Source organism: Peromyscus eremicus, chromosome 1 (genome assembly GCF_949786415.1).
Source record: "Peromyscus eremicus chromosome 1, PerEre_H2_v1, whole genome shotgun sequence".
Classification (NCBI taxonomy): Eukaryota; Metazoa; Chordata; class Mammalia; order Rodentia; family Cricetidae; genus Peromyscus; species Peromyscus eremicus.
Window position 1 is genome coordinate 160,719,857 of NC_081416.1, and position 27,484 is coordinate 160,747,340.

Consider the following 27,484-nt stretch of genomic DNA (forward strand, 5'->3'; position numbering starts at 1 on the left):
AGAACTTTGAATGACTGTCCAGGCTGCCAGCTGTCTCTGTCTACCCTACAAGACTCCTAAAAGTTGCTTATATCCTTCTCCATTTCTCAGGTAGTAGTATATCCTTCTGAGGTCTTTGATGTGGTTAAAGACTAGATACTTACAATTTTCCTTAGTTATAATAAAAGATAAGTTAGATATAAAACCTTAAACTTACAAATAGAAGATAGATAGGATCTCTTCTTTAATATTGTAACTGTAATTCTTACTTGATAATTGTTTTGTTATATGTAATTTTACTATGTTAAAGTTAAAACCTTCCTTTTTAAGAAAAGAAAAGGGGAAGTGCTGTGGGATGGTCTGTATGTCAAGTGTGTTGCTGATTGGTCAGTAAATAAATCACTGATTGGCCATTGGCTAGGCAGGAAGTATAGGCGGGACAAGGAAAAGAATTCTGGGAAGTAGAAGGCTGAGTCAGAGAGACACGGCCAGCCGCCATCAGGACAAGGAAGATGTAAGGTACCAGTAAGCCATGAGCCATGTGGCAAAGTAAAGATTAATAGAAATGGGCTAAATATAAGAGTAAGAGCTAGACAATAACACGCCTGAGCTAATGGCCAAGCAGTTTAAATAATGTAAGAGTCTGTGTGTTTATTTTATAAGTGGGCTCTGGGACTGGTGGGACTTGGTGGCAGGAGCTGGAGAGAAATTCTCCAGCAACAGTTCCCCACTACTTTTTATGGAAGTCATTATTTCTTACTTTTTTATATAAATTCAGTACACATCCAATATGACTGCATGAATACAACCTGCTGATAACATTTCATGTTTAGTCCCTATGTTTCAAGTGACATTTTGGGATTTCTAATGTAGTGTAGTATTCATCTCTGAATAAGATGGTTTCTTAATTAAATTTGGTTCAATTGATTCTTCAATGAACACTTCTAAATTAAAAGTTGGTTAAATTGATTATTCAATGAACACTTCCACAGTAATTGTTAATTTCTTATAACTCTACTAGTAGGGAATCCTTGTGAGAATTCCTGCACACACTGGTGTGTCAGTTTTTGTACAGAGAACAACTGACTGTGGAGAACCCCGCCCATGTTGTTAACATCCAACACAACCAAAAGATGTGGAGAATGCTGTGGAAGATGGGCTGGATAGAGTGTAAGAGCCAGGGGCTAGAGCTGGATATTGTTTTCTATATGTAACAGGAAACCTTTACCTAGACTAATCTCAGCAGTGTGGCTGCATCATAATGGGTTGGGATGTGACAATATCTTCTGTCTTTTTATTTAATCTTTGGTTATCTGTAACATCCAGTTCCCAACTGCCTAGTGTACATCAGGGTCATCTCTGCAGTTTGTCTATTTTATATCCATATTTTCTTTCCCCAGTAAGAACCGAATCTAAATGTGACATTTAATACCAGATATCTCTATCAGCATCAATAATATAACCATTACACAAAAATTTAAAAGCATACTAAAAGTAAGGGGGAAGTGATCCCATATTTTTTTAATGTTTTAAAATTTTTTTCCTTACCCGCCATGGTCAGAGGGAAAGTATCAGCAATCCACAGTACAATGAAGCAAGAGAATCGGTTGTCCTTGTCTGATCAGCTGACCTGAGTCGCAAGTGTGTCTGGTATCAAACAGCACTTACTGGTCACTGGTCACAGGTGACCTGTGGTGATCCAAATTTGTTTACAGGCATTGCCATGGCAACCCCAAGAACCTACCAGGGTTGGTAGGTTGTGTTGGAGGGAGTATGATGTCATAAACGGGGCAGCAGCCAATGTGAAGGTCGGGTTCTGAGCTAACAGATGGGATTGGTTGGAGAGGATGCCAGGAGACCAACAGTAGCCATGGAGGTTGAGGTGTCAGCTAGAGAAGGAAGGCAATCTTGGCAGAAAATCCCCCTTTCTGGAGGTTTATTCCAGGGTATTGGCAGAACTTCTAATAACGTTCATCTATGAAGCTGTGTCTATGGTTTCTATGAGGTGTCACCTTCTAGGAGTGAGTGTGCTTTCAGCATACACTGTACATACAGTCAGTAGCCTTGGGCAGGAAGGAGAGGACCACATGGGAGGAGGGAATTTGGGTGAGAAACTGTATCAGTTGATCTGGTTTATGAGCCATCATCATCAGTCCATGACCCAAGGAAGAGATCAAAGGGCTCCATTGTGAGTGTGTTGAAGGACAGGGCTGAGTGTAATGAGATCACATTGGATGATGAACTCCAAGAATCTTCTATTTGGGTTTCTTCTCCTAGATGCCTTCCTTAATCTGTGTTGGTCCAGGCAGGACTCACCTCTCCCTTCTCTGCTTTTCATCTCTTTGGTAGGGTTTGATTCTTGGACTAGGGTGAACCTGTATCCTTAGAGTGGTGGGAAGTATCATGGTGAACTTCCAGAAGCAGTGGTCTTCGGTTCCTTGTGAAGATGCTTGTAATTTGGTGCTGCTGGTAGTAGCAAGCACTTAAGGGGTAACCCCTGTTGAACGGGAGATCATCGTGTTTCTCACTCTGGTCTCAGAAATGTGGTCATTCTTTGTATCTTTCTCCCTTCTTACAGTATTGAGGTTGTTTGTCATTGAGTCTGGCCATCTTCTCTCTTCATCCACAATATAATGAGTATGACAGTTACTAAAGCTTCTTCCTCCTGGCAACAGTCTCTGCAGAATCCTGTGCTTCTAGCATTCTCTGCCATGCTTTTTTCTGAGAAAGGGCTAAAAAGAGACTGGAATACCTGGAGGCGAAAGGCGTTTGTTGGTATGTGGTGGTGGGTTACATGAAAAAAGCAATGTAGGTGTTTTTGTAAGTGTTGCAGCTGGATGGAAAGGGATCTTGGCTGTTGAGAGCCAAGGAATAGCACAAAGTGAACTTAAGCATAGCAGCTTTCATCCTTGCTCCAGGGAAAGCTTTCCCTAACGTAACAACTCTGCTTTGTGAGGGGAATGTTTCCCCCAGGGAAAGTGTTACACTTCTGCTCTGCTCTGCTCCACGGTGGCTCCACTGTGGCTAATGTTCCCTCTCTGCTCTGTTCACTTCTGACAAAAGATGGTCTCCCCCAAACCTCATTCAAGAGTTTATTTTCGGGGAAGAATCTAGAAGCATGACTGCCTCTGCCAGAAAGAAAAAAGGCAGTTACCAACTGAACAGGTACAGGACTTATGTATGGCTTCTTAGTGGGGGAGCTTTTCCAGGGTGAAGCTTTGCAGGGTGAGAATTGCTCAGATTTCAATCTCTGAGTTTGGACAAACCCAGAGATTGGTTCGATTTTTTTGGGTAGGGTTTCCTGTTTACTGATTTTTTGGTTTTTGTGCTGAGTGGGTCAAGGGCAGAGTGTGTTTCTCTGACTCTGGTTTCAGGGCCAAAGTGTGTTTTTTTCACAGGCCCTTTTTACCGTTTTCACTCTAGTTTCAGGGCTAGGGTGTGTTTTTTTGGCTGGCTCATTTGTTCTACAAAATTTCTTTATATTTGAAAAAAAAAAGGGCAACCCATTTCCCACCTCAGTGAATCTTCTTAGACAGGAATATGATATTTTGTTTAAATATGGGTAAATCTTGTGTGTTTCCTCATTTTGGTTTTGATTGTTATCATTCTCTTTGGTCACTGACTGGTGGGTTCATAGACTGTCTTATGGCATGGGTGTAGTGTGCATTTATAGACATTTCTTACTCTAACTGCCTCAACAAGCACTACTATGACAGTGTCTGTCAGTCCTCATTGAAAATGACTCTGGAGCCTGTTTAGCTCTCCTCCTGGGTTCACATGAGCTGTCAGCACTGTCCCTTGGGACCTCTTTTACACTGAGCTAGTGCCGTAGCTAGCAGCTACATGTCCAGCTCAGTAGACCTGTTCCTGCATGCAGATTGTTTCATGTTTTGTGGTTCTTGGCAAAACTCTACAATAAGACCGTCCTTTTTCATAAGCCAGCAGGCTGTCTTTGTGTTTTACCCTTGCAGTTTCCTTCATGACTGACCGACCACTTGTCAGATAATGTGACACATTCCAAGTGGCAATGAGTGAAAGTTGGAAGGATCATCCAGGCCTCTGGTCATAGACCATTCTGAAAAACATGTGTTCTTGCAGCAGCATAGACTGAAGTTAGTCTGGGCCTGTGTTATTGAGAAGTCTGAGCATGGAGCAAAAATGAGAGATACATAGATAAGATAGATAGATAGATAGATAGATAGATAGATAGAAAGATAAATAGATAGAACTGTGTTCTTTGTTTAATTCCCATCATTTCTGTGCTTTTTATTTTTAAACATTTGTCCATTCTATTTTATTCAGTGTAGTAATGAACTTATTAATGCTAAAATCCTATAGGAATTTTAGTTTCTAAACCCTCTACTCCTCCTAATTCTTTTCCAAGTCCCCACTTCTCAGTTCCTACTATCTTTCTGTTGCTCTCTAGAAAAGAAAGGCTTTCAAGAGGTAACAAATAAATATGGTAAAATAAAATTTTGGTACAGCATCTCCAGGAAAATAAATGTAAGTTAAAAAATCTGAAAGATGGTATCCTGCATGGGTGAAAAAAATGGCATTCCCTGAAGACATATGCCTGCTAAATGCTAAGTGCCAAGAGGGGGCTTCAGCCTCAGGCGATGTTGGCCAAGAAGGTCCTTAGGACTTCCCAGAATATGAAAACTATTTCATTCCTGTTTAAGTTATGAGCCCAAAGTAGAGTAACGCTGAATTGATTGAGTAGTAGGCTATGAAAGAGTCAGACTTGCCGCAAGCTGGAACCCCCTTTCTGATAGCAGGCTGGCTTTCATAGACCAAGCAGGCTCTTCGACCATTTTGGTGAAGAATTACCTGCATTTGTGCTATTAGGATGTTGGCTGTCTCTCTGCCATACTAAAATATCCAGAGAGATGTATACACTGGGACAGAGAAGGCAGAGTTGTGAGGTATATTCAAAATAACTCTCCAATTTGATATGTGTACACATGCATAGACGGGAATTCTAATCTTATACTGCAACCCAGCACAAAATCTCTGGTGACTGAGGAGTTCCAGGTCTAGAGGGAAGACAACTGCTATTGTTTTGTTGACTGGAATGGTTGGGTCTCTACATTTCCTTTCTAAACCTTTGCAATTTTGCAGGAGATTAATGTAGTTTCAGGTGCAGATGTAACTGTTACAGTCTGCCTCCTTGCTGGCCTTCCTTTGGTATTTGTTTCTGTTGCTGTTGGAGAGAGTTGTCATTGTTTCAGCTGCTGAGTCTCAGTGGCTGCTGTTGTGGTGAGATGGCAGGCTGGTACTCAGAAGTGGATCATGTGCAAAGCAGTCCATCCAAAGCTCAGGGAGTGTCCTGCAAGTAGGAGCCCATTTAAAGTGAGAGTTAGAGCAGTGGGGTAGAATAGAGTAGCATGGCTTCCTATTCCAAAATCAAAGGAACATCCCATTGTGATGGATCTTCAGTTGGATGGAGACCTTTGAAAGTAATTGAAGAGATGGATGCAGTGATAGACAGGTCTTTGGCTGTGAAGCTTTGCTGTACATAGTAAAAGGAGCCATGGAGGTTCATGAAAACTTGACTTGTCATTCTAGACATAACTTGAATTTGAACACCAGGCCCATTAGAAAATGGTCTTCCTTGATGCAAGAGAATAGAAATGGAGAGTTAACTGAATATAGGGGGCTTTTAAGTATTGCTTCCACAGGAAACACCAATAACTTGGTGGGTATAATGTGAAGTGTTCTACCCTCTCTCTATTTCAGTATGGAGTGACTTTAAACACCAACACCAGGTCTATCTCATTTTCCATCTATACTATTCCAAGGAATTGAACATGTTATTGCTTTGCACATCAGTACAGATCGCAGAGTTTTTCAGGAATATCTATGTTAGCTGATCTTGCTGTCCAATAAGAGAGCAATGGAGAAGGAATATGTGATGTCTACACACAACAGAACCATTTCAGCTAAAGTGTTGAATGTAGTCAAGGTGATTGCAGGAGAGTTCTTGTAACTCATGGTAATCATATTATACCATATGTATCTAGTCCCAGACAAATATCTCCCGATGCTATCTCTATATATGGATGCTAGATACTCACACCTCCATGTTCCATTCCTGACATTGAAGGCAATGCTGTTGAGCATATGACCAATGCCTAAGATTTTTGGTGAGAGTTAAGGAATAGGGTAGGCCTTGGTCACAAATTTACTGGGCTCAGTATACAATATATAGTTTTAAAAGAATGTGTTCAAAGAATAGTACAATGAGAATTAATGACATTGAGGATTCAATACAAGTACAGCATTGTGTGAATTGCTTTAATATGAAAAATGCTTCCTGAACTTCTTAAATAAGGATTATTTTACAAGACCCTTAGTTTGAATACATAAAGCTTAAAATAATAATATCAAGTTTAGAAGATATCCATCCAAATGTGTTTCTGCTGCTCCTAAGGTGTGAGATGAAGACAGTAGTCTCATGGCAGTGTGCAAATCTGTCATTGAGCCACACACAGGGAGTGATAAAACCAGAGGCCTCCCTAAGCCATTGCTTTCCATCGTTCTGCTGTACTCAAATTTGTCCCTGTGAGGATCATTGCATTCAGGAAGTTGGATCTTTTCATGCTGGTTTGTTAACATTTTCTAGGTGAGTTAGACTGGACATAGCCCTTGTTAGAATGAACAATTTGGGGCATACACAGTAGTTGGGGGTTAGATATTGTGAAGAAAGATGCATCAAGAAACTCTATGGAGAGGATGAATACAATTCCTGAGATGCTCCACTTCCTAGAAGTAGGAAAGTAATCATAACTTTACTACAAAAGAAAGAAAATACACAGGATTGCATGAGCATACCTCATATGAGGTTTGTGCTTCACAGGCTTTGTTGCAAGTGCAGCCTACAACTGAAACATGGCAGATTGTCAGAAAAACAAATGATTCTGAGTGAAGTTGCACTCTAAAAACATGTGCTTTTGTCTCTTTGGATTTTAGGTATGTACCAAAAATGTAACCTGGAGTACACTTGGCCTCTTCATCAAATCATGCACTGAAACATGGTTATGCACCTTACAGAAAGAACCTTGATTCCACCTTGCTTGTTGGAGAATTCCTTTCATGTCAACAATCTTGAGGCAGTGGCTGAGGAGTGTGCAGATGTGGAGGCAGTGGGGGAGGCAGAGGCTGAGATGGTGGTTGAGGCAGAGGGGGAGGCAGGCAGATCTTGGTGAGTTCAATGATTGCTTGTTCGATGTAGTCAGTCCTAGGAGATGCTGGACTATGGAGTGGGTCCCAGTTTAATAAACTCAAAGTGACTTAATAAATAAATGAATTCTGCTTGCTATATGTAATCTTGGAAAAAGATAATGGCAAATGCCCCAGAGACCAAAGTGTAATAAACTCTGTTACTATTAGAGCACAGAGTAGCACAAAGAGTTGAAGGTTCAGGAGATGGCCAGTTTTCTTCTCTCCCTTCTTCCACAGTGAGTGACAGACCTTCACAGACACCAGCATGTGCATGCTGAGGTGGTTTTGAGGCTTTTTAAACCCATCATTGCTGAGCTCAGGTTGACTGAACTTCCTCTTGTTGTTGAGGACAGTGGGATTGTCTTCTGTCTTGACTCTGTGACTTAATAGCATCAACTCTTTCAGCTTTCTTGGAGTTGATATCTCTAATACTCTTGGTCTTGTCTTTTATGATTCACAGGTCTGCTGTGCCTGCAGAGTGTGGCTTTCTGAACTTTGCCCTCTATATGCTGGGTGATGTTGTCAATATCACCTTCTCTAGGCACAGCACTGTTCCAAGGCTCTGTCCCTTGACCAGGTCCTGAGACTAGATTCTGGCCAGAGAATCTCCATCAAGCAGATTAGGGATTTGTTCTTCCTTCTTCCTCAGCTGGTTTAAGGGTGTGCTGAAAACACTTTATCTTTACTGGGTCTGATCGCTCCTGATGACTATGGAGCCTTTGCATTGGGTGGCTGTGGGAACCTGGAATTGGTTTAGTTCAGAGAGGGAGTTGAGCAGTTGGGAAGGTGAACTTCTGCCACCAGTGTAGTCATGTCTGCAAGTCTATGCTGGAGGCCAACACACTGTGCATGTCCCAGGCTCATCCTGACCAAGACGGCTGCCTCCAATGTGGCATTGTTAGAAGCAAGCTTCTGCCCTAGGCTCCCAGCATGAGTGAAGTGCAAGGGATGCTTCATGTCGGGGTGTGCTAAAGGGAGGAGAGATGGGTCTTGGTTTTCTTTCATGCACTCATAGGCATCCCAGAGGCATTGAAAGATTTGCTGCCATCTCGTGCAGGTTGTCATTCTCTGTTTGTTCCAGTCATGGAGCTTGAAGCAATTCGAGAAATTCTGAAGATTGTAGTTGGGGTAGGTAATGTATTGTCCCCATCAACAGGTGGTGTCCTCATCTGGTAATCCAGGGTGTAGGAGTAGCAGAGTTCTTTCTGTTCTGCAGCTGAGGGAGTCTCTGGCTTGTTGTGTGATTCCCAGGGAAGTCTCCCTTTCCACCACTGAAAAAGAGACAAGAAAGAAGTCCCTGGTAAGTGAGATATCCCCTCCTTTCAGTGCACATCTGTACTTAGGCTCCTACAACAGCTGAATGACATTCTTAGGATCTCTGCCATGGCTACAGATATTCAGATATTCAGATTTTGGGTAGATAAGAAAAATGCACCTTTGCTTACACATGGCCTCTTGATCACATGCTGGGAAACCTGGATATCCACATAGATAGAAAGAAACTTGATTCCATTTAGTTTGTGGGAGCATTCCTTTAGTCTCAACACTCTTGAGGCAGGATCAGTACCATGGCAATTGCAGAGGCAGTCACAGAGTCATAGGCAGAGTCAGAGATAGTATCAGGTAGAGGCAGGCTGAAGTTTGTGAGTTCAAGGCTAGCCTGATCAACATAGTTAGTTCCTGAACATGCAGGGTCATGGAGAGAGAACCTGTCTCAAGAAACTAAAAGCAAATGAACAAGTCAGTGAGTTATATTTCCTGTGTGTCACCCTGTGGAAGAAATGTCAAATGCCAAAGAGGTCATAGTGTGAGTAACCCTGATAATATCAGAGCACAGAGTATGCGAAAGAGTTGAATGTTCACAGACAGGCCAGAATGGAGCAACGCACCAGCCACTCAGAAATCCTGGCTGTAGTTGACAGATGGTCTCTCAGGGGAGCAAAGCATTTGTTGCCAGAAAAAGGTAACAGTTATTAAGAGGGGGTCCTAGAGAACAGGAGGACATCTTTGTTATTGCTATGCCAGTGAGAAGATTAATATGTAGATTATTTAGAATTAGATAAAACACAGAAGTCATTAGAAAGAAGGCAACCCAGGTAGTAAAGTGCAAAGAGAAAGAGAATCCTCCCTGATTTCTTAAAAAGGACAGTGAGGACATACAAAGGTTCAGATGGAGGAGGAACCAGGGAAATGCATAGTGAACCTCCTAGATGCCACCCAAGGCCAACTAGAAAAGAAATGACAGACACCACTGAGAGTGTTCACAGAAAGGAATGCTATACAGTGCTGGAGAGGATGGAAAGATTTCCAGCCTGACTGGATGTCAATGCGGAGGATCCTCCAAAAGCCTAAACCTGGCCCACCACATGGTTCATATATGCCTTTCCAAAGAACTCAATATATTACAGATGTACTTGCCCATCAGCGTTGACTGCAGAACCTTTTCAAGAATATTAGGAAACCAAGCACGGTGTCCAACAGCATTGCCATGGGTGAAGAAAATGGGATGTTTGTAGAACGTGAAGTCATTTCAGCCAGAGGGAAAATGAAGTCATGTTGTTTGCAGTCATGTGGGTTCAAATGAGGCTCATGAGATGGTTAAGTAGATAAGAACACTTGCTTTTCTGGAAGTATCCCCAGGCTTACTCCAGAACACCTCCTGGAGGCTTTCAGTCTCTATTGGTTATAGACCTCAGAGATCCGATGGCCTCTTCTGGCCTCTGTGGGCACTCCACACATGTGTTCCACAGGAATTCAGGTGGACGACAAACAAACACACAAACACAAAATAAAGTATTAGTGGGTGATTTCAAAGATGGATAAAACTTGAGACAAACAGTAATCAAATGAGACCCTACTCAGGAAATTGGTTAACCTTGTGTATTTTCTCTTTATGGTGGGTGCTTGATGTTGTGCACATGGAATCCTGTATTTCATTTCATGAAACTTCAGGAGGAGCTCTGTCTCAGACTAGTAATAATTAAAGGGCTGGGGTGAGAGTTTCAAAATGGGAGGAAGTGTGGTGAGAACAGGAGTGTGTTAACTATAACCGTATACACTATAGGAAACATACCAAGTTCAAAGACTTTTATTTTATTTAAAAATAAAAGTCAAGAAGAATAATTTTATTACCACTACAAGTTTTGGCTAATTACTTTTACCTTAAATAACACTACCAGGGGACTTATATCATATGATGTATTTATGTAACATATATTACTATATCGACAACATACGTGAATAACAGCAAAGGTACAAAGAAACAAGCAAAACCCTCTATATATACTTACTCATGGATAAAATATAACTGACTTTAATTTCTCCAGTCACTTTTAGTGTCTTCAGATATTTACAAGTATAGAAACTATGTCTGACCATTTTTCTATAAATCCTGTGATGTACTTATTAGTCACATTAGCTCAATATATACGTACATATTTACACATTCGTCCAAGTCTTTAAATCCAATGTATTCATGTATATGTGTCTCTATTACCTTATCTGTGTTGAATAGTACTGTGTTCCAAAGTCTAGGGTAGCCCTTACATGACATAGCCAAAATATGTAGAAATTTCCATATCCTTCTGCTTCTGAAGGAAGAGCTGTGGTTTTCCCAGAGAGGTGAACTTGGCAGCATTCTCTCTCTCCCGTTGAGCCTGCCTCTTCATGGCCTCCCTCTCTGGTCTCTGCTCTTCTGTGATGGGCTGTGAGATGACTGGCCCTGGAATGTGGACTTTCCTCCATGGAATAGGTTGGTGGCTGAAGTCTTGTAGTAGATATTGGATTTGAGGTTTGGGGGTTGATGGGGCCTTGTTCTTGTTAGAAGAGTCAAGCTCCCTCTGTAGTGAAGGGTGAGATGATGCCCTGTAGGATAATGGCCTACAGACAGCTGGCTGAGGCCCAGGGCAAGACTGGATGGGGTTGGTTATGTTAGCTCGTGTGTCCCTGGTAGCAATAGGCAGAGCTGGCTTGTCAGAGGCCATCAAAGAAGTGCTGGCAGGAGCTGGTTTAGATGGCTTGAGTGTGGTAGGCTGAGCCGAGTGGGAATGAGGCCTCGCAGGGTATACTGCAGGGGGCCTGTGTGAAGCCAGGGAGAGAGGCTTTCTAGAAACCAGTCTGGCTTGTGGCTTGTCCAGGGCTGGAAAAGGCAGAGGTACTAACTTGACCTTCCCAGGTGGGGGCAGCTCATACTGGGATGGAGATGGACACTCCCTGTGAGCATTGCTCTCTGGTCTCTGAGCATTGCTCGGGGTTTTACCAGGGCCCCGGCCATCACTTGGCACATCAAGAAGGGATGTGGTGGCTGGGCCTGTCCTGGGATCTTTGTTTTTGCTGAGGTTTAGCCGAGCCTGGGAGGAGGAGATGCCAGTTTTCTTCTCACTCTTCTTCCCCAGCGGGTGAAAGACTTGCACGGATTCTAGCATGTGCATGCCGAGATGAGTTCGAGGCTTTTTAAAGCTGTTGTGGCTGAGCTCCGGAGGATTCCTCTTCCTCTTGTTCTTTGGCATGGTTGTGTTTTCTTCTGCCTTGACTATGTTTCTTGACTGCTTCAGCTCCTCTGTTTTCTTGGAGTTGTTTTCTCTGGTTCTCTTTGTCTTGTCTTGCCCCTGAGCCCTAGCTCTGCTGGGCATGTTAGGTGTGGTTTTCTGAGCTTTGCCCTCCAAGTGCTTAGGCATGTTGTCAATAGCCCCTTCACTGGACCCAGCACTGCCCACAGCCTCTTCTTCCTCCACCAGGCCCTGGAGCTGGATTCTGGCCTGAGGAGACCCATCAAGCATCTCAGAGGATTTCTGGCTATTTTTTCTCACTTGGTTCACAGATACACTGATTATGCTGGAGCTTTCCTGGGCCTGATCCCTCCTGGTGTCTTTGGATTGGGTTGCTGTGGGATCTTGGAATTGGTTCATTTCAGTGATTGAGTTGAAGAGTCGGGGAAGGTGAATATCTGCCACCAGTGTAGTCATGTCTGCAAAGTCCATGCTGGAGCCCATCACACTCTGCAGCACCCCAGGTTCATCCTGACCAAGGCTGCTGCTTCCCAAGGTGGCATTGTCAGGAGAAAGCTTCTGTTTTAGGTTCCCTGAATCAGTGGAGTTCAGGGCCTGCTGCATGTTGGCATGTGCTAAAGGGAGAAGTGATGGATCTTGGCTTTCTTTTATGCCCTCATAGGCATACAGAGGAGTTGACAGATCAGCTGTCATCAAATCCAAGTCATTATTCTCTGTTTGTTCCAAGCTCAGAGCAGGAGGCAAGGGCAGGAATTCCAAAAAACTGTCAATGGGGGCAGTTAATGACCAGTCCCCATGGACAGGTGGTGTCTTCTGGACATCCTGGGTGCAGGCATTGCAGAGGTCTGGACTCTGCAGCAGACAGAGTGTCTGGCCTGAAGCTGTCAATCCCAGGGTTGTCTCCATTTTCACCACTGAAAAAGAGTCAAGGAAGAAGTCAGTGCCTGGTAAGTGAGGTGCTCCCCACTTTTCAGTGCACCTCAGTACTCAGACCCCCTACAACAGTGGGGAAGGCTTTCCTATGAGCTCTGCTTGAGTAGCACAGGCGGCACGGCACCTCTATTGGGAGACTTGTGACCACTGTCTTATTTCTGGTAAACATGTGATATCATGTTTTCTCAGATGTTTGTGTTTTCTTCGGTGTTTGTGTGTTGTGTGCATGTATAGTAATCATAAGGAGGTGACAGAATTCCCTTGGGGTGTGGTCCTCCCTTGCCTTCCCCATGTCTCTGTAAGAGTGACCCTCATTTCCTTTGAAGTTAGCCATTAGGCAGCTTGTCTGGTCCATAATTTTCAAGAACTTAATCTTGTCTTCCAACTCTTGGCATTACTCAAATGCCCCCAGTTGCCTGACTTTCTAAATGGGTTCAGGTAACCAAACCCAGTTCCTCACTCCTGCAAGGCAATCATTTCTACAACCATGTATTTCCTCCAGCTCCAAATTTCACAGTCTTGTTATTAATGATGTGAAAATTGGTTTAAGAAGGTGAAATCTTTAGCTTGTGTTATGTTTGTAGTTTAGAACATATCCTAGTGATCATGCTTGGCTCACTTCAGAATAACCATAGCAAAGAAAAGGATAGAGAGAGGGAGATGGAGAGGAGTAGAGAGAGAGAGAGAGAGAGAGAGAGAGAGAGAGAGAGAGAGAGAGAGAGAGAGAGGAGAGAGAGAGAGAGAGAGAGAGAGAGAAGCTTTGCCCAACTTAGCAGTTTCACACTGGTACACTGTTTATACTGGACTCTCAATGCACTTATGCTTGGAAGAGTCCGGCAGGGCCAGCACTTGGAATCTGCGAGCAATACTTCTTCTAGGACAGATTTGGAGTTGCACTGCTCTAGAGTCAGAATTGAACCCAGAGAAAATAAAGTGTTCCCAAACAGAAAGGCCTTGGTGTCCTCTACAGCCCCGAGGAATAGATTAGGAAGGAGGTGATTGCTGTGTAACGGTGCATGGGAATGATAAGCTAGGTCAGTGATGTGTGTGTCTGTGGTGGTGTCCTTGGACATGTCTTAATGGAGGATGAGTGCCACTCATTGTCCTGCATTGTCAGTCATTATAGGGACTGAAAATGGGGATAGTGAGCCAGGCCAAGGCTGAGCTCTCAGGACTCCCATCCTTTCTCCCTGAAGACATCCACTGCTGAAAGGTCGAGCTGTGTCTGCTTTGTGTGCTGATCTCACTCCTCCCCTCCTGGCTTTACTCACCTTGAAGACTGGTGTCTGGCATGTCTTGAGCAGGTGTGGGATAGTAGATGGCAGAGGTGGTGAAGGGTGTTTGGACATTCATTGGCTGAATCTCCTTTGGCATCACCACCATCCCAGGTTGCAGGGCAGAGGCCTGACCCCCAGAGTAGGACACAGAGCCACAGGCCTGCAGGCACTGCCTGAGTTCTCCAGCCATCAGAGGGCCCAGGCTGTTGACGTCATTGTAATAGACCTGGCTGCCCTCCTGGTAGGAAGGTGCCAGGCTGTATCCTTGATTTGACACCTGTGGTGGTGTGGCCTGAACAAGGCTGGCAGATAGTATTGGATACGAGAGGACTAAGGAATTGGGATCTAAAATATTGTCACCCTGGGCTGTCATAGACAAGGAGGAGAATGTGGTATTCTGGTCAATGACAGTTACAGTGAAGTCCTGGAGTGCAGCTCCCCTCCTGTCAGTGCCTCCCGTGGGATCCCACTGGAGAACACCTAAATAGGAGAGTGCTGAGGCAGAGCTCTGGCCCTGGTCAGTCAGTGCAGTCACCATGGTTGTGCCAGCTGGTAAGTAGGGGTAGGCACTGTCCATGAGCTGCTGGCAACAAGTGCTGGAGTCTGATGGCAGGAGCCATGCTGAACTCAGAGCTGGGGTGGAGACCCTGGAGAAGTTGCACACACTTCCTGCTAAGGGCGTGGCATTCCTCAGCACAGGTGCAGAAGGCTGCAAGGCACATTCTGTCCCAAAGAAAGGTGCACTTTGGTAATTTTCTGTAAGAAAGAAGAGGAAAGTGGGAAGAACAGTGAGATGGAATCTGTGTGGCTTCCCATGAGGAGCTTTGTTTTCTGTAGTTTTCCTGTCTGGGAGAGTGAGACCTATTTTCCCTCACACATCCCAAACAAATGGTTCAGAATGATTCTTGGTAACGGATAGGATGACACTCATTTGATGAGCTGCCTGTTCTTCCTGTGTGGGCATGCACTTCCTAGTTGATCCACGTTGACCCTTGCTCTGACTAGACAACACCCTTCTTTGCCCTGCTTTGTGTTGTTCTCATACCTGCTGTGGCACTCTCTCACACCTGTGTCCCAGAACAGAAGTGTTTAAAGTAGGAGAACCTTAGACAGCTTCTCATGCCTGTGCCTTTGTCCTGTTCTGTGCAGAGATTCCTCTATGCAGAGAGAGATATTCTCTACCTAGATCAATCTGGCCTTGAAATCACACAGACTGGTTGCCTCTACATCAGAGTGCTGATGTTGTAGGTTCTTTCATGTCTACCAGGTTTGGCTCTACTCTGAGCTTTCTTAATGAAATGATGTATCAGGATTTTTATAGATAAAAACTCTATTTAGCTAAGAATCCCTTGGTCATCTAGCTCCTCCTGTGCCCCACTACTTTTTATGGAAGTCATTATTTCTTACTTTTTTATATAAATTCAGTACACATCCAATATGACTGCATGAATACAACCTGCTGATAACATTTCATGTTTAGTCCCTATGTTTCAAGTGACATTTTGGGATTTCTAATGTAGTATAGTATTCATCTCTGAATAAGATTGTTTCTTAATTAAATTTGGTTCAATTGATTCTTCAATGAACACTTCTAAATTAAAAGTTGGTTAAATTGATTATTCAATGAACACTTCCACAGTAATTGTTAATTTCTTGTAACTCTACTAGTAGGGAATCCTTGTGAGAATTCCTGCACACACTGGTGTGTCAGTTTTTGTACAGAGAACAACTGACTGTGGAGAACCCTGCCCATGTTGTTAACATCCAACACAACCAAAAGATGTGGAGAATGCTGTGGAAGATGGGCTGGATAGAGTGTAAGAGCCAGGGGCTAGAGCTGGACATTGTTTTCTATATGTAACAGGAAACCTTTACCTAGACTAATCTCAGCAGTGTGGCTGCATAATAATGGGTTGGGATGTGACAATATCTTCTGTCTTTTTATTTAATCTTTGGTTATCTGTAACATCCAGTTCCCAACTGCCTTGTGTACATCAGGGTCATCTCTGCAGTTTGTCTTTTTTTATATCCATATTTTCTTTCCCCAGTAAGAACCAAATCTAAATGTGACATGTAATACCAGATATCTCTATCAGCATCAATAATATAACCATTACACAAAAATTTAAAAGCATAGTAAAAATAAGGGGGAAGTGATCCTATATTTTTTTAATGTTTTAAAAGTTTTTTCCTTACCCGCCATGTTCAGAGGGAGAGTATCAGCAATCCACAGTACAATGGAGCAAGAGAATTGGTTGTCCTTGTCTGATCAGCTGACCTGAGTCGCAAGTGTGTCCGGTATCAGACAGCACTTACTGGTCACTGGTCACAGGTGACCTGTGATGATCCAAATTTGTTTACAGGCATTGCCATGGCAACCCCAAGAACCTACCAGGGTTGGTAGGTTGGGTTGGAGGGAGAATGATGTCATAAACGAGCAGCAGCCAATGTGAAGGTCGGGTTCTGAGCTAACAGATGGGATTGGTTGGAGAGGATGCCAGGAGACCAACAGTAGCCATGGAGGTTGAGGTGTCAGCTAGAGAAAGAAGGCAATCTTGGCAGAAAATCCCCCTTTCTGGAGGTTTATTCCAGGGTATTGGCAGAGCTTCTAATAACGTTCATCTATGAAGCTGTGTCTATGGTTTCTATGAGGTGTCACCTTCCAGGAGTGAGTGTGCTTTCAGCATACACTGTACATACAGTCAGTAGCCTTGGGCAGGAAGGAGAGGACCACATGGGAGGAGGGAATTTGGGTGAGAAACTGTATCAGTTGATCTGGTTTATGAGCCATCATCATCAGTCCATGACCCAAGGAAGAGATCAAAGGGCTCCATTGTGAGTGTGTTGAAGGACAGGGCTGAGTGTAATGAGATCACATTGGATGATGAACTCCAAGAATCTTCTCTTTGGGTTTCTTCTCCTAGATGCTTTCCTTAATCTGTGTTGGTCCAGGCAGGACTCACATCTCCCTTCCCTTCTTTTCATCTTTTTTGGTAGGGTTTGATTCTTGGACTAGGGTGAACCTGTATCCTTAGAGTGGTGGGAAGTATCATGGTGAACTTCCAGAAGCAGTGGTCTTCGGTTCCTTGTGAAGATGCTTGTAATTTGGTGCTGCTGGTAGTAGCAAGCACTTAAGGGGTAACCCCTGTTGAACGGGAGATCATCGTGTTTCTCACTCTGGTCTCAGAAATGTGGTCATTCCTTGTGTCTTTCTCCCTTCTAACAGTATTGAGGTTGTTTGTCATTGAGTCTGGCCATCTTCTCTCTTCATCCACAATATAATGAGTGTGACAGTTACTAAAGCTTCTTCCTCCTGGCAACAGTCTCTGCAGAATCCTGTGCTTCTAGCATTCTCTGCCATGCTTTTTTCTGAGAAAGGGCTAAAAAGAGACTGGAATACCTGGAGGCGAAAGGCGTTTGTTGGTATGTGGTGGTGGGTTACATGAAAAAAGCAATGTAGGTGTTTTTGTAAGTGTTGCAGCTGGATGGAAAGGGATCTTGGCTGTTGAGAGCCAAGGAATAGCACAAAGTGAACTTAAGCATAGCAGCTTTCATCCTTGCTCCAGGGAAAGCTTTCCCTAACGTAACAACTCTGCTTTGTGAGGGGAATGTTTCCCCCAGGGAAAGTGTTACACTTCTGCTCTGCTCTGCTCCACGGTGGCTCCACTGTGGCTAATGTTCCCTCTCCGCTCTGTTCACTTCTGACAAAAGATGGTCTCCCCCAAACCTCATTCAAGAGTTTATTTTCGGGGAAGAATCTAGAAGCATGACTGCCTCTGCCAGAAAGAAAAAAGGCAGTTACCAACTGAACAGGTACAGGACTTATGTATGGCTTCTTAGTGGGGGAGCTTTTCCAGGGTGAAGCTTTGCAGGGTGAGAATTGCTCTGATTTCAATCTCTGAGTTTGGACAAACCCAGAGATTGGTTCGATTTTTTTGGGTAGGTTTTCCTGCTTACTGATTTTTTGGTTTTTTTGCTGAGTGGGTCAAGGGCATAGTGTGTTTCATTGACTCTGGTTTCAGGGCCAAAGTGTGTTTTTTCACAGGCCTGTTTTACTGTTTTCACTCTAGTTTCAGGGCTAGGGTGTGTTTTTTTCGAAGGCCCTTTTTACCGTTTTCACTCTAGTTTCAGGGCTAGGGTGTGTTTTTTTTGGCTGGCTCATTTGTTCTACAAAATTTCTTTATATTTGAAAAAAAAAAGGGCAACCCATTTCCCACCTCAGTGTATCTTCTTAGACAGGAATATGATATTTTGTTTAAATATGGGTAAATCTTGTGTGTTTCCTCATTTTGGTTTTGATTGTTATCATTCTCTTTGGTCACTGACTGGTGGGTTCATAGACTGTCTTATGGCATGGGTGTAGTGTGCATTTATATACATTTCTTACTCTAACTGCCTCAACAAGCACTACTATGACAGTGTCTGTCAGTCCTCATTGAAAATGACCCTGGAGCCTGTTTAGCTCTCCTCCTGCATTCACATGAGCTGTCAGCACTGTCCCTTGGGACCTCTTTTACACTGAGCTAGTGCCGTAGCTAGCAGCTACATGTCCAGCTCAGTAGACCTGTTCCTGCATGCAGATTGTTTCATGTTTTGTGGTTCTTGGCAAAACTCTACAATAAGACCGTCCTTTTTTATAAGCCAGCAGGCTGTCTTTGTGTTTTACCCTTGCAGTTTCCTTCATGACTGACCACTTGTCAGATAATGTGACACATTCCAAGTGGCAATGAGTGAAAGTTGGAAGGTTCATCCAGGCCTCTGGTCACAGACCATTCTGAAAAACGTGTGTTCTTCTAGTAGCATAGACCGAAGTTAGTCTGGGCCTGTGTTATTGAGAAGTCTGAGCATGGAGCAAATTGAGAGATACATAGATATGATAGATAGATAGATAGATAGATAGATAGATAGATAGATAGAAAGATAAATAGATAGAACTGTGTTCTTTGTTTAATTCCCATCATTTCTGTGCTTTTTATTTTTAAACATTTGTCCATTCTATTTTATTCAGTGTAGTAATGAACTTATTAATGCTAAAATCCTATAGGAATTTTAGTTTCTAAACCCTCTACTCCTCCTAATTCTTTTCCAAGTCCCCACTTCTCAGTTCCTACTATCTTTCTGTTGCTCTCTAGAAAAGAAAGGCTTTCAAGAGGTAACAAATAAATATGGTAAAATAAAATTTTGGTACAGCATCTCCAGGAAAATAAATGTAAGTTAAAAAATCTGAAAGATGGTATCCTGCATGGGTGAAAAAAATGGCATTCCCTGAAGACATATGCCTGCTAAATGCTAAGTGCCAAGAGGGGGCTTCAGCCTCAGGCGATGTTGGCCAAGAAGGTCCTTAGGACTTCCCAGAATATGAAAACTATTTCATTCCTGTTTAAGTTATGAGCCCAAAGTAGAGTAACGCTGAATTGATTGAGTAGTAGGCTATGAAAGAGTCAGACTTGCCGCAAGCTGGAACCCCCTTTCTGATAGCAGGCTGGCTTTCATAGACCAAGCAGGCTCTTCGACCATTTTGGTGAAGAATTACCTGCATTTGTGCTATTAGGATGTTGGCTGTCTCTCTGCCATACTAAAATATCCAGAGAGATGTATACACTGGGACAGAGAAGGCAGAGTTGTGAGGTATATTGGAAATAACTCTCCAATTTGATATGTGTACACATGCATAGACGGGAATTCTAATCTTATACTGCAACCCAGCACAAAATCTCTGGTGACTGAGGAGTTCCAGGTCTAGAGGGAAGACAACTGCTATTGTTTTGTTGACTGGAATGGTTGGGTCTCTACATTTCCTTTCTAAACCTTTGCAATTTTGCAGGAGATTAATGTAGTTTCAGGTGCAGATGTAACTGTTACAGTCTGCCTCCTTGCTGGCCTTCCTTTGGTATTTGTTTCTGTTGCTGTTGGAGAGAGTTGTCATTGTTTCAGCTGCTGAGTCTCAGTGGCTGCTGTTGTGGTGAGATGGCAGGCTGGTACTCAGAAGTGGATCATGTGCAAAGCAGTCCATCCAAAGCTCAGGGAGTGTCCTGCAAGTAGGAGCCCATTTAAAGTGAGAGTTAGAGCAGTGGGGTAGAATAGAGTAGCATGGCTTCCTATTCCAAAATCAAAGGAACATCCCATTGTGATGGATCTTCAGTTGGATGGAGACCTTTGAAAGTAATTGAAGAGATGGATGCAGTGATAGACAGGTCTTTGGCTGTGAAGCTTTGCTGTACATAGTAAAAGGAGCCATGGAGGTTCATGAAAACTTGACTTGTCATTCTAGACATAACTTGAATTTGAACACCAGGCCCATTAGAAAATGGTCTTCCTTGATGCAAGAGAATAGAAATGGAGAGTTAACTGAATATAGGGGGCTTTTAAGTATTGCTTCCACAGGAAACACCAATAACTTGGTGGGTATAATGTGAAGTGTTCTACCCTCTCTCTATTTCAGTATGGAGTGACTTTAAACACCAACACCAGGTCTATCTCATTTTCCATCTATACTATTCCAAGGAATTGAACATGTTATTGCTTTGCACATCAGTACAGATCGCAGAGTTTTTCAGGAATATCTATGTTAGTTGATCTTGCTGTCCAATAAGAGAGCAATGGAGAAGGAATATGTGATGTCTACACACAACAGAACCATTTCAGCTAAAGTGTTGAATGTAGTCAAGGTGATTGCAGGAGAGTTCTTGTAACTCGTGATAATCATATTATACCATATGTATCTAGTCCCAGACAAATATCTCCCGATGCTGTCTGTATATGAATGCTAGATTACTCACACCTCCATGTTCCATTCCTGACATTGAAGGCAATGCTGTTGAGTATATGACCAATGCCTAAGATTTTTGGTGAGAGTTAAGGAATAGGGTAGGCCTTGGTCGCAAAGTTACTGGGCTCAGTATACAATGTATAGTTTTAAAAGAATGTGTTCAATGAATAGTACAATGGGAATTAATGACATTGAGGATTCAATACAAGTACAGCATTGTGTGAATTGCTTTAATATAAAAATGCTTCCTGAGCTTCTTTAATAAGGATTATTTTACAAGACCCTTAGTTTGAAAAAATATAGATTAAAATAATAATATCAAGTTTAGAAGATATCCATCCAAATGTGTTTCTGCTGCTCCTAAGGTGTGAGATGAAGACAGTAGTCTCATGGCAGTGTGCAAATCTGTCATTGAGCCACACACAGGGAGTGATAAAACCAGAGGCCTCCCTAAGCCATTGCTTTCTATCATCCTGCTGTACTCAAATTTGTCCCTCTGAGATCGTTGCATTCAGGAAGAAGGATCTTTTCATGCTGAGTTTGTATACATTTTCTAGGTGAGTTAGACTGGACTTAGCCCTTGTTAGAATGAACAATTTGGGGCATACACGGTAGTTGCGGGTTAGATATTGTGAAGAAAGATGCATCAAGAAACTCTATGGAGAGGGAGAAAACAATTCCTGAGATGCTCCACTTCCTAGAAGTAGGAAAGCAATCATAACTTTACTATAAAAGAAGAAAATACACAGGATTGCATGAGCATACCTCATATGAGGATAGTGCTTCACAGGCTTTGTTGCAAGTGCAGCCTACAACTGAAACATGGCAGATTTTCAGAAAAACAAATGATTCTGAGTGAAGTTGCATTATAAAAACATGTGCTTTTGTCTCTTTGGATTTTAGGTATGTTCCAAAAATGTAACCTGGAGTACACATGGCCGCTTCATCAAGTCATGCACTGAAACATGGTTATGCACCTTACAGAAAGAACCTTGATTCCACCTTGCATGTTGGAGAATTCCTTTCATGTCAACAATCTTGAGGCAGTGGCTGAGGAGTGTGCAGATGTGGAGGCAATAGGGGAGGCAGAGGCTGAGATGGTGGTTGAGGCAGAGGGGGAGGCAGGCAGATCTTTGTGAGTTCAATGATTGTCTGTTCCATGTAGTCAGTTCTAGGAGATGCTGGGCCATGGAGTGGGTCCCAGTTTAAGTAACTCAAAGTGACTTAATAAATAAATGAATTCTGCTTGCTATATGTAATCTTGGAAAAAGATAATGGCAAATGCCCCAGAGGCCAAAGTGTAATAAACTCTGTTATTATTAGAGCACAGAGTAGCACAAAGAGTTGAAGGTTCAGGAGATGCCAGTTTTCTTCTCACCCTTCCTTCCACAGTGAGTGACAGACCTTCACAGACTCCAGCATGTGCACGCTGAGGTGGTTTTGAGGCTTTTTTAAAGCCATCATTGCTAAGCTCAGGTTGATTGAACTTCCTCTTGTTGTTGAGGACAGTGGGCTTGTCTTCTGTCTTGACTCTGTGACTTAATAGCATCAACTCTTTCAGCTTTCTTGGAGTTGATATCTCTAATACACTTGGTCTTGTCTTTTATGATTCCCAGGTCTGCTGTGCCTGCAGAGTGTGGCTTTCTTAACTTTGCCTCTATATGCTGGGTGATGTTGTCAATATCACCTTCTCTACCCACAGCACTGTTCCAAGGCTCTGTCCCTCAACCAGGTCCTGACACTAGATTCTGGCCAGAGAATCTCCATCCAGCAGATTAGGGCTTTGCTCTTCCTTCTTCCTCAGCTGGTTTAAGGGTGTGCTGAAAACACTTTATCTTTACTGGGCCTGATCGCTCCTGAAGACCCTGGAGACTTTGCATTGGGTGGCTGTGGGAACCTGGAATTGGTTTAGTTCAGAGAAGGAGGTGATCATTTGGGAAGGTGAATTTCTGCCACCAGTGTAGTCATATCTGCAAGTCTATGCTGGAGGCCAACACACTGTGCATGTCCCAGGCTCATCCTGACCAAGACTGCTGCCTCCAATGTGGCATTGTCTGAAGCAAGCTTCTGACCTAGGCTCCCAGCATCAGTGAAGTGCAACGGATGCTTCATGTTGGGATGTGCTAAAGGGAGGGAGATGGGTCTTGGTTTCCTTTCATGCACTCATAGGCATCTAGAGGCATTGAAAGATTTGCTGCCATCTCATGCAGGTTGTCATTCACTGTTTGTTCCAGTCATGGAGCTTGTGGCAATATAAGAAATTCTGAAGGTTGTAGTTGGGGTAGGTAATGTCTTGTCTCCATCAACAGGTGGTGTCCTCATCTGGTAATCCAGGGTGCAGGAGTAGCAGAGATCTGTTCTCCAGCTGAGGGAGTGTCTGGTTTGAGGTGTGATTCCCAGGGAAGTCTCCCTTTACACCACTGAAAAAGAGTCAAGGAAGAAGTCAGTCCCTGGTAAGTGGGATGCCCCCTCCTTTCAGTGCACATCTGTACTTAGGCTCCTACAACAGCTGGATGACATTCTTCGGATCTCTACCTTGGCTACAGATATTCAGATTTTGGGTAGATAACAAAAATGCACCTTGGCTTACACATGTCCTCTTGATCACATGCTGGGAAACCTGGATATCCACATAGATAGAAAGAAACTTGATTCCATTTAGTTTGTGGGAGCATTCCTTCTCTGCTTTTCATCCCTTTTTGGTAGGGTTTGATTCTTGGACTAGGGTGAACCTGTATCCTTAGAGTGGTGGGAAGGATCATGGTGAACTTCCAGAAGCAGTGGTCTTCTGTTCATTGTGAAGATGCTTGTAATTTGATGCCAATGGTTATAGCAAGCACTTGAGGGGTAACCCCTGTTTGGGTGCTCATCTTGTATCTCACTGTGGTCTCAGACACATGGGCATTCTTTGTATCTTGCCTCCCTTTTTACAGTATTGGGTTTGTTTGTTATTGAGTCTGGTTGCCTTCTCTCTTCTTCCACAAGTATAATGAGTGTGACAGTTACTGAAGCTTCTTCCTCCTGGCAACAGTCTCTGCAGAATCCTGTTATTCTAGCATTCTCTATCATGCTTTTTTTTTTTTTTTTGAGAAAGGGCTAAAAAGAGACAGGAACACCTGGAGCAGGAAGGCATTTGTTGGTATGTGGTGGTGGGTTACATAAAAAAAAAAGCCATGTGGGTGTTTTTGTAAGTGTTGCAGCTTGGTGTCAAGGGATCTTAGCTGTTGAGAGCCAAGGAATAGCACAAAGTGAATTTAAGCATAGTAGGTTACATCCCTGCTCCAGGGAAATCTTCCCTCCAATGTAACAACTCTTCTTTTTAGGGGAATGTTTCCCCCAGGGAAAGTGTTACAGTTCTGCTCTGCTCTGCTCCACAGTGGCTACTGTTACTTCTCTGCTCTGCTCCCTTCAAACAAAAGTATGTCTCACCTAAACCTCATTCAAGAAATTTTTGGAAAGGAAGAATCCAGGAGTGTGACTTCCTCTGTCAGATGGAAAAAGGCAGTTACCAACTGAACAGGTACAGGACTTATGTATGGCTTCTTAGTGGGGGAGCTTTTCCAGGGTGAAGCTTTGCAGGGTGAGAATTACTCAGATTCCAATCCCTGAGTTTGGACAAACCCAGAGAATGGTTCATTTATGGTCTGTAGGTTTTCCTGCTTAGGGATTGGTTGGTTTTTGTGCTGAGTGGGTCAGAGGCAGAGTGTGTTTCTTTGACTCTGGTTTCAGGGCCAAAGTGTGTTTCTTTCACAGGCCCTTTTTACCGTTTTCACTCTGGTTTCAGGGCTAGGATGTGTTTCTTTGGCTGGCTCTTTTATCCTACAATTTCCCTTTATATTTGAAAAGATGAACAACCCATTTCCCATCGCAGTGTATCTTCTTAGACAGGAATATGATATTTTGTTTAAGTATGGGTAAATATTGTGTGTTCCCTCATTTTGGTTTTGATTGTTATCATTCTCTTTGGTCACTGACTGGTGGGTTCATAGACTGTCTTATGGCATGGGTGTCGCGTGCATTTATATACATATCTTACTCTAACTTCCTCAACAGGCACTACTATGACAGTGTCTGTCAGTCCTCACTGAAAATGACCCTGGAGCCTGTTTAGCTCTCTTCCTGCATTCACATGAGCTGCCAGCACTTTCCCTTGGGACCTCTTTTACACTGAGCTACTGCTGTAGTTTGCATCTACAGGCCCAGCTCAGTAGAACTGTTCCTGCATGCAGATTGTTTCATGTTTTGGATTGCTTGGCAAAACTCTGCAATAAGAATGTCATTTTTCATAGGTGACTAGGCTGCCTATGTCATTCACCCTTGCAGTTTCCTTCATGACTGACCACTTGTCAGATAATGTGACACATTCCAAGTGGCAATGACTGAAATTCAGAAGGTTCATCCAGGCTCCTGGTCAAAGACCAATCTGAAAAATGTGTCCTCTTGTAGCAGCATAGACCCAAGTGAGCAGAACATGAGTGGCCCTGTGTTACTGAGAATTCTGAGAGTGGAGAAAAAAATGAGAGATCATAGATAAGATATCTATATCTATATATCTATATCTATATATATATATAGAGAGAGAGAAAGAGTGAGAGAGAGAGAGAGAGAGAGAGAGAGAGAGAGAAGTAGACACATAGATAGAACGGTGTTCTGTGTTTAATTCCCATCTTTTCTGTGCTTTTTATTTTTAAACATTTGCACATTATTTATTATTCAGTGTAATAAACAACTCCTTTTCTCTAAGAGCCTATACTGTTTTTAGTTTCTGAACCCTCAAGTCCTTTTAATTCTTTTCCAAGTCCCCACTTCTCAGTTCCTATTATCTTTCTGTTTGCTCTCTAGAAAAGAAAGAGCTTTCAAGAGTTAACAAATAAATATTGTAAAATAAAATTTTAGGCCATAATCTCCAGGAAAATAAATGTAAGTTAAAAAAATCTGAAAGATGGTATCCTGCATGGATGAAAAAAATGGCATTCCCTGAAGACATATGCCTGCTAAATGCTAAGTGCCAAGAGGGGGCTTAAGCCTCAGACGATGTTGGCCAAGAAGGTCCTTAGGACTTCCCAGAATATGAAAACTATTTCATTCCTGTTTAAGTTATGAGCCCAAAGTAGAGTAACGCTGAATTGATTGAGTAGTAGGCTATGAAAGAGTCAGACTTGCCGCAAGCTGGAACCCCCTTTCTGATAGCAGGCTGGCTTTCATAGACCAAGCAGGCTCTTCGACCATTTTGGTGAAGAATTACCTGCATTTGTGCTCTTAGGATGTTGGCTGTCTCTCCCCCATACTAAAATATCCAGAGAGATGTATACACTGGGACAGAGAAGGCAGAGTTGTGAGGTATATTGGAAATAACTCTCCAATTTGATATGTGTACACATGCATAGACGGGAATTCTAATCTTATACTGCAACCCAGTACAAAATCTCTGGTGACTGAGGAGTTCCAGGTCTAGAGGGAAGACAAATGCTACTGTTTTGTTGACTGGAATGGTTGGGTCTCTACATTTCCTTTCTAAACCTTTGCAATTTTGCAGGAGATTAATGTAGTCTCAGGTGCAGATGTAACTGTTACAGTCTGCCTTCCTTGGGAGATTCCCAGGGAAGTTTACCTTTGCACCACTGAAAAAGAGTCAAGGAAGAAGTCAGTACCAGTTAAGTGGGATGTCCCCTCCTCTCAGTGCACCTCTGCACTTAGGCCCCTACAACAGCTGGGTGACATTCTTAGGATCTCTGCCACAGCTGCAGATATTCGGAAACATCAGTAAGAGTTGAGTTCCAGTTGTAAACACATTCAGTTAAGTCTGTGAGGATTTGGGGTAGGTACCAAAAATGCACCTTGGCTTACACATGTCCTCTTCTTCCAATCATGCTGGGAAACCTGGATATCTACATAGACAGAAAGAAACTTGATTCCATTTAGTTTCTGGGAGCATTCCTTTAGTCTCAACACTCTTGAGATAGGGCCAGGATCAGGGGTAGGTCCAGGGCTATTTTAGAGGCAGAGGCAGAGTCATAGTCAGAGGTAGAGGTAGTGACAAAGGTAGGTGCAGTCTGATGTTAGTAAGTTCAAGGCTAGCCTTACCAACATAGTGTGGTGGTATTGTGTTCCCCAAAATATTGTGTACCCTAATAAACTTATCTAGTGTAAGAGAATAGAACAGCCACTAGATACAGAGGCTAGAAAATAGTGGCACTCATTCCTTTAATCCTCGCATTCCAGAGGCAGAAATCCCTCTGGATCTCTGTGAGTTCAAGACCACATTGGAAACAACCAGGCATGGTGACACATGCCTTTAACCCCCGAAAGTGAGCCTTTAATCCCAGGAAGTGAAGGTAGAAAGCAGAGAGGTATATAAGGTGTGAAAACCAGGAACTAGGCTGGTTAAGCATTCAGGCTTTCGAGAAGCAGTTCAGCTGAGATTCATCTGGATAAGGGCTCAGAAGCTTCCAGTCTGAGGACACAGCATCAACTGAGGAATTGGTGAGGTGAGGAAGCTGTGCCTTGTTTTGTCTCTCTGTCCTTCCAGCATTCATCCCAATACCTGGCTTCAGGTTTGATTTTATTAATAAGACTCTTTAAGATTCATGCTACAACATAGTCAGTTCATTAACATTCAGGGTTATGGAGAGAGAACCTGGTTCAATAAATTAAAAGCAAATTAATAAATAAATGAGTTATATTTCCTATGTGTCACCCTGTAAAATGAAATGCCAAATGCCTCAGAGGTCATAGTGTGCGTAACCCTGATAATATCAGAGCACAGAGTATGTGAAAGAGTTGAATGTTCACAGACA

General features: G+C 43.0%; 1 protein-coding gene and 1 pseudogene across 3 annotated transcripts; one reads left to right on the forward strand and one right to left on the reverse strand.

Annotated features, from left to right (window-relative positions):
* LOC131922600 (serum amyloid A-5 protein-like) overlaps positions 1–27,484 on the forward strand; it is a 174,502-nt pseudogene that overhangs the window by 97,941 nt on the left and 49,077 nt on the right.
* LOC131922280 (uncharacterized protein C2orf78 homolog) lies at positions 6,260–17,510 on the reverse strand. 3 transcript variants are annotated; one of them, XM_059277048.1, is made up of 5 exons: positions 16,115–17,510; positions 13,913–14,674; positions 9,615–12,622; positions 8,646–8,922; positions 6,260–8,471 (listed from the first exon to the last, which is right to left on the reverse strand). In XM_059277048.1, exons 1-3 carry the CDS (start codon positions 16,119–16,121, stop codon positions 10,743–10,745), a joined length of 2,649 nt encoding a protein of 882 aa, XP_059133031.1. In that variant the 5' UTR covers positions 16,122–17,510; the 3' UTR covers positions 6,260–8,471; positions 8,646–8,922; positions 9,615–10,742. The 3 variants fall into 3 exon arrangements, with proteins under 3 accessions (XP_059133031.1, XP_059133027.1, XP_059133038.1); XM_059277044.1 differs by having other exon boundaries at positions 8,636–8,922; XM_059277055.1 differs by lacking the exon at positions 8,646–8,922.

Coding starts and splice junctions, on each gene's coding strand:
- LOC131922280 (XM_059277055.1), bottom strand. Junction 12,623..13,912: donor GCCAGACACCAGTCTTCAAG/GTGAGTAAAGCC, acceptor ACTCTTTTTCAG/TGGTGAAAATGGAGACAACC.